Genomic DNA, 12,215 nt, shown 5'->3' with positions numbered 1-12,215 from the left:
TTCACAATAATTATAACTTTATTTATATAGCACCTTTCAAAACAATGTTATAATAAAAGTAAGATGCTGATGATGCAAGAAGATAAACTCCGAAACAAAAGGTAGCAAGATAAAATACTTTAAATAGTTTTAACCATACCAATAGTTAAGAATACACCATACAATAAAATATATATATTTTAAATAAAGCTGAGTTTGCCTGCCTGAGGTCTCCAGGCAGGGAAGTCCACAGTGGAAGGACCCGAATAGCAAAAGCACGAGACCACCTTTAGTGACAAGTCAGGATTTAGGAACAGTTAGTATAGTATCCTGCTGGAGGATCTCAGGCAGTGAACAGACTCGTAGGGGGTTCACAGATCTCAAATATAGGCAGTCGATTTTACTGCTTTAAAACAAGAAGTAAAATCAACTAAAACTCACAGGTATCAAGTGAAAGGCAGCAAGGATTGGTGTAATGTGGTCACTTCTCTTAGTACATGTTAAAATCTTGGCAGCAGTGTTTTGCATAAATGTACTCTTTGTGTTTCACTTGCTGATACTAATGTGGAGGTATGAGTTTCCTTTAGAGTACAAAACATGTCCACCTTTAGCTTCATGCCACTGACCCATCCAACCTGCATACAGGACACTGTGTGGCCAACTCAGTAAACACATTTTATATTGACAACCATCATATTGCATCTTCCTCAGCAGCTTTTGGAGATATCTGGAGATTTTAAAGCAAAGATTATAAAGAACATTATATTTTCCTGAATAAATGTACAGACGACCCTTACACCTCGATAACACACTGAAAGTAAAGCTCAAACACCAACAATACAAAACTAAACATTTCAACACATAATTTGTCCAGCAGTGGCTTTAGTTCACAGGTTTTGAATGGGATATGTGTCGCACGAACATGCATAAATCTGGTCTTTTCAGCACAAGTTAAGTCTTGTTCGATGATAAAAGTGTGACCAAAAATGTTTTCTTGGCTGCTCAGCCTGTGCATGTCGTTATCTCCTGCAAAATCCAGAGATGACATCTTTGGCACAATGGGAAGTCCTGGAAATTGTGTAATTTGGACTGCGTATCAGACCCCAATGTTCCCATCTTTTATCTTGCTGTAGGTGAAATAGGTTTAAAAGCAGGACCTGCAATAGAAAAATATGCGGCCTGGCCTGGCATGATTAGAGAATGCAGCTGTGAGTTCATTCACTACCTTCTTAAGACCTTAAGACACACACGCACACAATGACCCTGTTTATTTTCACAACAGAGCCTTCTCTGCATCCCAGCTGGACATGCAAGATCCCCTTCCTGCCACAGACTACACATCCACAAAAATGTGCCCTGACCAGGGGCGGATCCAGAGGGGAGGTGGGGGGGAGGCACTGCACACAACATTGAGCGTGCAAACAATAACCACAGTGACAGTATGTTGTAGAACTGTTTGAGGAGGACTCACTAATGACAAGGAATAATTCTGAAGTAGCTCCTGAACTACAAGAGTACAGCACATTACAAACCGACATCTTTAGATCGGACACTGCACAAGTAAATTCAATGATGATTATTAGCTTGAGAGCTAAGAGAAAACAAGGAATGACCTAAACGTGCACCTTACTGCAAGCGGAATTATGCATAGATGTTGGACATATGATTGGCCCATCTTTGTAAATTGTGGCTCCCTTAAAGCCCCTGATTTAGAAAAGTCCTAGATCCACCACTGGCGCTGACACTGAGCTCTCACCTCTCACCTGTGTGTTCAGTCAGACTGTGTGTGAAATCTATTAGAGTGGCGGTTCAGCCCATAGAATACACATGTGGAGTATTTGTTTTTATGACAGCCCACAATCCTGTCTTTGTTGACATTTAGGGTGGATTTAGTCATAATTTGCCCACAGACTCATCTAATCGCTTGAAATTCAAACCCTCCAGCAGCTAATCCCCTTTTCTGCAGCGACAGGGACGTAACTCCGCCTCTTCCTCAGGTGTGTGTTTGTGTGTTGCCACTACAGCAGGTAGAAAAGCAACAGGTGGTCATCTAAGAATGGCTTTTTCTCCGGGGTGAGCAATATAAACACGTTTAAGTGAATAAGACCCAACAGGACAATATCATCGACCTGCAGAGCCGGAGAGCCCCCGTCCCCCTCTGATTTAAACGGAGCCAGAGCAACTGAGAGAAGGAAACCGAGAATTTGTATTAACATCATGATACAAAAAATAAATACACCGGTGGCATAATAGTGAACAGCTTTAAGCAGCACTCTATTTCTCCACTCCTTTTCCATGGCTGTGTGCCCAAATGAAGGTCAAACTGAAGCGATTTAAGTATATTGTACCTGAATATGGCACTAAACGTTTTTATTACTTTGATGAATACAACACAAAGCTATAAATATGCAAAATTTACATCATAATAATAAAGCATTATGTAAAATTGTTAGATTCAAAAAGTTGGGAGATGTATTGCAATCCATGAAGCTTTTATTTTGAGAGTACACCGGAAGCGCTCCTCCTCTGACAGTGACGGAGATGCTCCGGCTGTGAAGGCGGAGTTGAGCGTAATAAAATCCTCTGAGAATCGGCGGGGGAAGCAGTGTTCGAGTCACATTCACCGGAATAAAGAGTCGCTTTTTATTTCGATCCACACCGCGGACAGACCTGAGTGTGTGTGCGGGACGGAAGTGGACAGTGGACGGATCAGGTCTCATTTCACCTGCGGGATAAGTGGAACGAACGTAACGTGCAGCTCGGTAGGACCGTCGCCTTTTTAACATCAACTGTCTCACCCCCCCCCCCCAACTAATGATGTTCCAGGTTCTAACGTGTAATGTAGCTTAGCAACAGCTAGCTGCACATCAGTGTGCACTGTAGCGCAACAAGTCAAATTCCTGTGATTATACAGACAATGTGCTGCTTTTCTGTCAGGTGGCTTCTGTTTGACTCTTTAAATCCACTATAGATATTCAACGTAAACCTGCAACAGAGGAGAAGTAGACGTTCTGCGATTGAACGTGACAAACTGCGCCTCACCTGAGTGCTGCAGCACGGTGTGACTGCTCACATAGACATGCATTAGTCAGACAAACATGACTCAGCAGGAGCCCCTTACACAACCTAATATATAAATACATGTGTATTTGTATTTTTACACACACACACACACACACACACACACAGTCGTGTCTCCACGTCTTGACACAGTCGACTCTTTGTGTTTCCATGATTTCAGACGACATTACTTTAAGTAGCATTGATTCCCTGGAGACTTACTTACACCTTAACCTTTGTTACTTTTCGCCTAATCCTTAACCTAACTTTGACCTGACCATAAAATATGTCTTCACGTTAAAATGTAATGATTTACAATTTTGGGAACAATAATACGACTGTCAAGAAGTTTAGATTCCCCCAACATGAGTAATACCTGAACACCACACACACACACCTGCATTCATCCTGCGTGTGTGTGTGTGTGTGTGTGTGTGTGTGTGTGTGTGTGTGTGTGTGTGTGTGTGTGTGTGTGTGTGTGTGTGTGTGTGTGTGTGTGTGGGTGTGGGTGTGGGTGGGGGGGCAGGCTGAATCATTTCCCCTTAAATGGTCCGGAAGATTTATTATAGTCGGAAATTTATATGTAAGAAGAGGAAAGTTTCAGTGGCCTGGTTACGGTCAGAATGTAGTACTTAGACAGAATGAGTAAGAGTTAGTCAGACCCTGCGGTTCTGGTGAAAAGGTTGTGTTGCTTAAGGACGAGCAAAGGTGCCTGTAATTATTATGCTGAACCATGGTGAGTCACATGAAAGAGACAGTCTGCAGCTGGTGTGGAAGTGGTTTTTAACCAATGCCGCCCACTTGATGTGATTTCTGTCTCCTGCTGCTTTGTTCATGTAGGCAAGGTAACCACAGGAGAAAGTCCAGACCCAATTCTTCATGTCTGAAAATGTCTTTTGACCACTGTTTAATCGCAGGTTCTGTATCAGTGAAGATGAAGCACCTCCCCTTGTTTTGCCTGTGTGCGCTGGTGATGCTGCATGGCCTTGAGGGTGCACTGCCCCAGGCTCCCTCGTATGGTGAACGGGGCTCAGATCTTGGCATACAGGTGTTTCAGCAAGTGGTGCGCTCAAAGCCCCAGGAAAATGTAGTGTTTTCACCCCATGGAGTGGCCTCCATCCTAGGCATGCTGCTAACTGGAGCCCACGGAGGGACCCGGAAGCAGATCATTAGTGGTCTGCGCTACAAGAAAAATGGTAAGGACTATTCCTGACTGTAGAGATTAAGATAAGATGGATGCAATAAAAGAAGGTTTATTATCTCTTTACATTAATATATGATTGAGAAATAATGTATTAAATCTGCACAGGTCCTTATAAGATGTTAAGGAAACTGCACAAGACCCTGACAGCAAAGTCCAACCAGGATGCTGTGCTGATCGCCAATGGCATTTTCAGCCAGGAGGGTTTCCCCATGGAGGAGTCCTTTGTAGCCACCAACAAGGGCAACTTCCAAAGTGAGAGCAGGAGCTTGAACTTCAGCAACCGCGAGGGGGCAGCCAATGAAATCAATGACTGGGTCAACAATAAGACCAAAGGTAGGAGTCATGGATTGATAGCAGCTGCATGCACAAGACAAAATATTCCCCATAAAGCCCCTAAAATTGCATATATGAGTGCCACACTGTATGTGAGCTTGTATTCTGAAAACGGTAGATTTGTCAGAAAAAACTTCAGTTTCCCATCAGTTATGCATGTTATCCATTGATACATGCGTTGACTAAAACCTAGGGAGACATTATCACAAATTTATGTGCCAAATCATTTCAGATTAGTTGGAGTGGCCACAGATTTAACAGTTCCTGCGGCCCAGCTTTGTAAGTCTTATTGATCGATTAGGAGATAGGGTGCTGCACATGCAAAGACAAACTCTCATTCAAACTACCACTGGACTCTCTTTTTCACAAATAACAGTATTAGCCCCTCACTTTGTAATAATGTGTTCAGTTCTCTGTTGTGTAGACTGGAGTGTCATGATTTGATGACTGCATTATTACTTTCTCATCTTTACTGAATAGAAAATTAAAGAGATGATTTTCGTGTGTATGTTTTTTTTTTTTTTAATCAAGCCTGTGTTGATAGAATGTTGCCTCCGTGTTGCATCTTCATTCAGGTCACATCTCCAGCCTGATCAAACCAGACATGCTGGACGCGGCACTGACCCGTCTGGTCGTTGTCAACTCAATCTACTTTAAAGGCTTATGGAAGTCCCGCTTCCAGCCGGTGAACACTAAGATGAAGCCCTTCAAGGCGGGCGATGGGAACGTACTTTCAGTCCCAATGATGTCGCAGCTGTCTGTCTTCAACATAGGTAAGTGGTGATGTGTGAGAGGTTTCCTCTGAGGGCGCTTTGTGTGAGGTTGTTTTCACCTATTTGTGTTTGCTTGATTCTCAGTAAACTAAAACTATGAAACTTAGTGGAAGGATGTGTCATGGAAAATTTGGGTGTGGATCCAGTAAAGAAATGTTTACTTCAACATTGTTCAGTTTTTTTTTTTTTTCATTTTCACTGATTTCCCTTATTTGTGGATCTTGGTGGTGTGATAAGGTATAAAGTGTGTGAAATTGAGGTGCAAATTTGGTGTAAAAGTCGTCCATTCGGACCAAATGAAATGATTGGCTGGCTAACATGTCTGTTACCAACCAATCTACGTGCCTGCATGCACCCTGTCTGTGCTGTCACTGTCTTCAGCTGGGGAGACGCACACCACTGAAGCAGAGACTATAGCCAGAATTTAGTGTCAGGCAGTGAACATGCATGTGTTTTTTGGGCGTAGCTTTTAAAGAGAGGGCCTTTGGGAGGGGGTGGGATGTATCTGTTGCAATTCTTGAGTTTATTTTTCCTAACTTTTCCAGTATTAACAACCCTAGATTTAACATTTTAGGATGATTTCAAATATATTGACCATAGAAGGTTGTCAAGTGATGAGAGGCAGTCGAAGCACAGCAAGTAAAATGTTGTTACAGTTAACTGTTCTGCATCCTTGTATGCCTGCTTGCAGTTGGTCAAAAACTCCACAGGATACCTGAAACTCAACACAAAGTTTCTGTGAGTAATTCCTGTTTGTCTGAGCTGTTTTGAACAAAGTTTGAGATACTGAAGATGTTCATGATTAAAAACGGTTGATTTTGGTTGGTTTGTTTTGATGTTGGAGTCTAAGATATTTCCAGTTTGAGTCATAGTCAGTTGTGTTAGGTTGTTAGGACATACAGGTCTCGACATGCCACATCCGTAGCATAGGAGTTATCCCTGTGTAAAATGAAACGATATTCCAGTCAGATGTCTATATTTAGATGTGTGTCAGATTTGTGTTAGCATGGTGAGTGCTGTGAGTGGATTCCCATGCAGGGCTGGAGTTAGACTGAGGCCATGCTCAGCTGTGAGGCACAGATTTCTCTGATGTATCCTGAAGTGTGTTTGTTGACTGTTGTGTGGAAAGTCTGTGAATTGTTGCTTTGATTTTTGTCCCCAAAATGTTGTAGTTACTTAATTAAGAGAATAAAACGTTACGTTTGGCCTCAACTTTGGTATAACAGGCCTGTGTGTGTGTGTGTGTGTGTGTGTGTGTGTGTGTGTGTGTGTGTGTGTGTGTGTGTGTGTGTGTGTGTGTGTGTGTGTGTGTGTGTGTGTGTGTGTGTGTGTGTGTGTGTGTGTGTGTGTGTGTGTGTGTGTGTGTGTCTTTATAAATGTATGTTTTATGAATATAATGGGATTTACATGTTCTCTACTTTAATGTGCTGTGATTAATTTTAATGACCATACAACGTCTGGCCATGAGCATCTGCAAACACAGTGGAATTGATTCTTGTGGTGTGAGAAAGTTACTGTGACTTCATGTCTTTTTTTTATATACAGCTGTTTAACTGCACATATCTCATTCTTATTTTGGAGCTAACTGCCGAATTATAAGGATTTTATATTGTTATTTAAAAAATCAAAGGACCTTGTCTGGTTTGCTACTCCCACAAACCAACTGATAGAACGCAGTGTTGTTCCAGACAGTGTTTTGCATTTGATTTAATGAGCATTTGCATCCTCTGAGGAAGAATCTGTTTGCCCTCAGGAAATGGTGCATTTTCCGTTTAGACTAAATAAAAGCACTGAGCAGTGATAACAGCCGGGGTCCGAGGGACAACAGAAAACATAATCATCAACAGAAACACAAACACAAACAGGTTTTATTTTATTTTTCCTGCATCACAATCAAGCAGAGAAATGGGTTCTGTAGTCCCAAACTGAGAAGAGAGGACACTTTTTATTGCATGTTTTTTTAATTACTTGTAAGTCAAAGCAGGAGGTTTCTAAAGAATTTTATTTTTTATCAGATTTATCAAAAATATACCTTGGATCCTGTCAGTCAAAGGTTCAACAAATACAGAAACAAATGTATGTTTATTGATCTTTGATCATCATCACAATGCCACTTTGAGATGGTTTACACCACCAACTCAAGCACATCACTAGTGGTTGGACTGACTGCCTTCATTTTTGTGCCTTATTTTCATTCTATTTACCTTTTTTATTTATTCTGTACTTGAGCTGCTGTAATGCCCATAGACTGTGTGTGTGTATATATAAGGGTTAGGAAATTCCCTCATGAGAATCAATCGAGGATTATTATATGTGTATGTATATATGTAAATAAATAGTAATTTTATAAGTAATTATCATTAACCTATCTACCTACCTACCTTCTCTCTTCTGCTAAGGCTTGGCCACCACTCCACAGGGGAAAAAGTATAAGGTCATCGAGCTCCCTTACCATGGCAACACCATCAGCATGATGATTGTCCTGCCCACTGATGAGGACACAGCTCTGTCCCGTATCATCCCACACATCAGCACAGCCACAGTGCAGGGCTGGACCAAACTGATGCACATGAGGAAGGTCCACCTGGCCATCCCCAAGTAAGACACGCACACACAGAAGTTGCTCTTAAAACGTACTTGCCTGAATGCTACAGACATTAAAAACGTTGTGTGTGCATGTTTTTTTTTATGTCTGCAGGTTTACTGCTGATGCGGAGGTAGATTTGGAAGCTCCACTTGCAGCACTGGGAATAACAGACATGTTCAGTCAGGACAGAGCTGACTTCAGTCACATAAGTGAGTGGAAGTTATAGTCATATCCAAACGTACTGTAATGCTTCTACAGCAACATTTTGAAGAAGAGCAAGGCCTAAAACTATTTAAGATGGTTGTTGGCTGTTTACTGCTAAGAGCCAGTAAGAGTAAGTAATTTCAAAACTGATGTGTCTCCCTGAGGAATGAAAGGAACACTAAATGAAGTGCTGTAGTGCCATCTTGTGGCGTATTCATTATAACAGTGTGTTGTTTTACCTCAACAAAGGCACCACAGTGGCAGAAGATGTCAGTAAAGCACAGGTCTGTCTGTACAGGCCCACGTAGCCCTGAGAAGAGCTCTAATCAGGCTAATTGTGTACAAATACTTGATTGATTGTTGGTATATTAATTCTCTAAAAATGATCCCACGTTTTGAATATGGACAGCACTGGATGATTAATATCAGATTGTTGATAAAAGGCAGTGGTCTTACTGCATATCCATAAACACATTCTATTGTCTAGAACTATAATTAACAGCAAGTGTTTTCACAGGCACTGAGGGTTTGCACGTATCCAAGGCCCTTCAGAAAGCCAAAATTGTGGTGAATGAAGACGGAACCAAAGCAGCCGCTGCCACTGGTGAGTGTTTGCTAAGGGTGTCACGTGTCATTAGATGGAAATGTTCTAGAAAACAGTTTTACTGCCAGTATTTAGTACATTCATAACCATAACTTAACTTGTTTGGTCTGGGCCGTCAGACTTTTCCGTTTAGCAAAACCCAAAATAACACATGTGAAAAGTGCCTCTGACTCAATATCTGCACTCCAAGACACCAATGGAGTCAGATGTCACAAATCCACTGAAATAAATAGCATTATGAAGGCTTTTACTGGAGACTATATTCGTCAGACGGTCATACCTCAGAGGAGACCAGGACAAGATTACTCGATAAAAATTAGGGAACATCTTAGTCGGACTCTTGGCGGTCTCCCTGCAACTCTTAATCTAGCTAAAATCTCTCTAATTTTGAAAAATGGCATACCCCCAGATTTATGTGGCTCCCATGTCCTTTCAGCAGCTAATAATGAGATAATTTTTCACTTTTAAAGCCTGCAGAGGACACACCCACCTACAGTGTGGCAGAAAAATGTATGCATGAGCAGAAAGACTTAAATTATGTAATATCCCTTTTCTATTCAGTACATTACTCACACGATGAATATGACACGACCAAACTTTCACCAAAATGGGAGGGTGACCTAGGTAATGAATACAATGAAGAGGATGGCCGGAGGCAGTACATCTGGTACAACCAACCTTCACTTGCAATAGGCTTGCAGAGATTCAATATAAAATATTACATAGGCTCCACATAGCCCCTATTACCCTCCACAAAATACTGTATCTCCCACCATCTCTCCCATTTGCCATAAGCGTAGAACGGATCTTGGGAATCATTTCCACTACTTCTGGGGGTGCAATCAGATTACTAGATACGTGAATCAAATAGCTAGAGAACTGAGCGGGGTCTGATTTTAATATGTAACACTGTGAGCCTTTTGTTCTGAAAATAATAAAAATACGTTGGGGGGGGGGGGAGTGCCCTGACTGCTGTCCAGACCATGTGAGTAGGACATGTATGTGATACAAAATTCTTTAGCTCGCTCACTAAATTTCAATGTGAAACAGGAATCAAATGTAAACAATGTAATAAAGACATTTATCATGGTCCGGTCTTTCATGTGTGAAAACGCCTTTGAGCTGTTTTAGTTTCTGACAGTTGTGTTTTCTTTTTCTGTTTAGCTGCCATTTTGCTGGCTCGGTCCTCTCCACCCTGGGTGATGGTGGACAGACCTTTCCTCTTCCTCATCAGACACAATCCAACAGGTACAATCTACTGTTTCCATTTGTGTTGACCCACAGACACATTTGTGCAGCTATAGGAGAAATATACACCATCTTGAAATGTTAGGCTCATTGAAACGATGTAACCCAAAGGAAACCAGAACAATACCTGCTGCTCACTGGAGGATTTTCAAATCTTTTCTACTGTCCACCTGCAACGAGAAACAAAAGTCTTTATGCTGAAGGCACCCAAGTTTCAGTTCTAAACAAAAGTACACAACAAATGGTTGGTGATGCTTGCTGGTCAGCTCAAATGGGTTCTGCTTGATCAATTGATGTCCCTTTTATACTGCACAAGTCTCCATGATTTCTAATCTTCGTGGGAGGAAATTGGAGGGACTCCGATTAGGATTTTGTCTGTAAACCCCTCGCGCACACAGGATAATTTGGCCAGATATTCTGTCCAGATCAGCATCAAATCAGCAACTCCTCTGCAAACATTGGAAGGCAGGTTTATTGAGCTGAGACCTTTGGTCGCCCCAAACACTTTTAGTTGAATGTCATTTGTCTTGTTCGTGTATAGTTGTGTTTGAATATAGTTTACGCTTCACTGTGGAGTTAAAGGGTTTTTGTGCTTCACTATGTTGAATTCTCCATGTCTCTACCCGCAGGTACCATTCTCTTTATGGGCCAGATCAACCAGCCTTCAGCCTAGCCATCACTGGACAGTCCCTGGTAGTGTCATAGGCCAGCACAAGAAAAATACTTCTCCACACACACACACACACACACACACACACACACACACACACACACACACACACACACACACACACACACACACACACACACACTTTTTGCTGTAGACTCTATGTACAGTGTGGACATATAATGTTATTTGTTATAAATTTTGCTTTATTTTCCATAATGCATAACATGCTTTATACAATGTTTTGCAGACTAAGTTTTCTAAAAGTTTTAATTTTTTATGCTTTTAATTTTGACTTTATTACATTTTTAAAAGACTTTGAATGTCCCTTGTGTATTTTCTCAACTCTGAAATAATTTACTTTTTTTTATTCATTCCATCACTTTCAGTTTAAAAGCTTTCCATCTGAAGTCGCTCGAGGTCATTATAAGTTACACTCTTGGTTACCTTGAACACTTCACGTTCAGCTATTTAAATATGATTCTTTCCTTCACTGAGGAAGTCTTCTTTTATTATACCTGCTTTATATTTGAGAAAATAAATACACATATTTAAAACACCAATGGTTTTTCTTCACTTATGTGCAGTAATATTATTCCTGAGAGGGAATGTTTGTGTACATGTGACTTGTGTACTGTTTTCAATTATATCATTTCTTTGACCATTACAATCCAAATATATGGTGGTGCTTCTTTATTCAGAAACTATTTAAACACATCTGTATATTTTGTAAACCACTTGTATTGTTGAGGCTCATGTGTGGCTATATGAGAGGTAGGTGTGTTCGGGATGCTTCCGTCACATTCGCACAGACTAATACAAACTGGTGTCAAATTATTAAAGAAAGAACATGGATTATAGATCTAAAATCTGAATTTAAACTTTTGTGAGTTCCAAATTCAGAGTTTGATTTACTAGGTTAGGGTTGTCCAAGTGACTCCAAGTGAAATTTTTACTTTTGGATTGGATTGCAGCTTTTAAATTTAGAAATCAAATTTATGTTTGTCCTAGAATTTTAAGGTTTCTAATTTAGGTTTTAATTTACATTTAGAAATTGACAAAAATAAACCTTGTTTTTCCAAAATGTACCATACGTTCTTTATTTAGAGTCTCAATTCAAAATCCTCCTACTGGAAAATTCCATTTCTTAAATTTGAATTTTAGTAATGGAAAGAAAATTTACAGTTAAAGATTTTGAATTGGACATTTGTTTTGTAGATTTTTTTTTTTAGAATGTCCCAGTGACAGGATATATGAGCAAAATTTAATTTCAGTCTTACTTTGAAATGTTTACTCTAAAGAATGTTCTAGAATTGCATCTTTTAAATTTATAAATCTATTTTTTCCACTATATTTTTTTATTTTAAGAATATAATACACAGGCGTTGATTCAAATTTCTGATATTGGCAAAAGCCAACCTTGTTTTATTTTTATTGTACCATTAAAATCCAGCGCCTTAATCTAAAAATGTTCTGAAAATTCCAAATCAATTTGGAATTGGACAAAAGTTGTTTTCTTTTGTAGATTTGGAACTCCTGATTCTATGATTGTAATT

The 12,215-nt window shown here is 40.3% G+C and overlaps 1 protein-coding gene across 3 annotated transcripts; it reads left to right on the top strand.

The window, feature by feature from the left end:
• The first annotated feature begins 2,506 nt into the window (after positions 1–2,506).
• serpine2 (serpin peptidase inhibitor, clade E (nexin, plasminogen activator inhibitor type 1), member 2) lies at positions 2,507–11,222 on the top strand. 3 transcript variants are annotated; one of them, XR_007032616.1, is made up of 10 exons: positions 2,507–2,741; positions 3,957–4,235; positions 4,349–4,576; positions 5,152–5,349; positions 7,749–7,947; positions 8,048–8,145; positions 8,658–8,744; positions 9,909–9,992; positions 10,622–10,720; positions 10,761–11,222. XR_007032616.1 is itself a non-coding variant. In XM_035155211.2 (9 exons), exons 2-9 carry the CDS (start codon positions 3,974–3,976, stop codon positions 10,663–10,665), a joined length of 1,200 nt encoding a protein of 399 aa, XP_035011102.1. In that variant the 5' UTR covers positions 2,508–2,741; positions 3,957–3,973; the 3' UTR covers positions 10,666–11,222. The 3 variants fall into 3 exon arrangements, 1 of the variants encoding a protein (XP_035011102.1); XR_007032615.1 differs by having other exon boundaries at positions 2,508–2,741; positions 10,622–10,755; positions 10,796–11,222; XM_035155211.2 differs by having other exon boundaries at positions 2,508–2,741; positions 10,622–11,222.
• The last annotated feature ends 993 nt before the right edge of the window (positions 11,223–12,215 follow it).

Source organism: Hippoglossus stenolepis, chromosome 4 (assembly GCF_022539355.2).
Source record: "Hippoglossus stenolepis isolate QCI-W04-F060 chromosome 4, HSTE1.2, whole genome shotgun sequence".
Lineage (NCBI taxonomy): Eukaryota > Metazoa > Chordata > Actinopteri > Pleuronectiformes > Pleuronectidae > Hippoglossus > Hippoglossus stenolepis.
The sequence above is the reverse complement of the archived record's forward strand: the minus strand, read 5'-3'. Positions and strand labels throughout refer to the sequence as shown.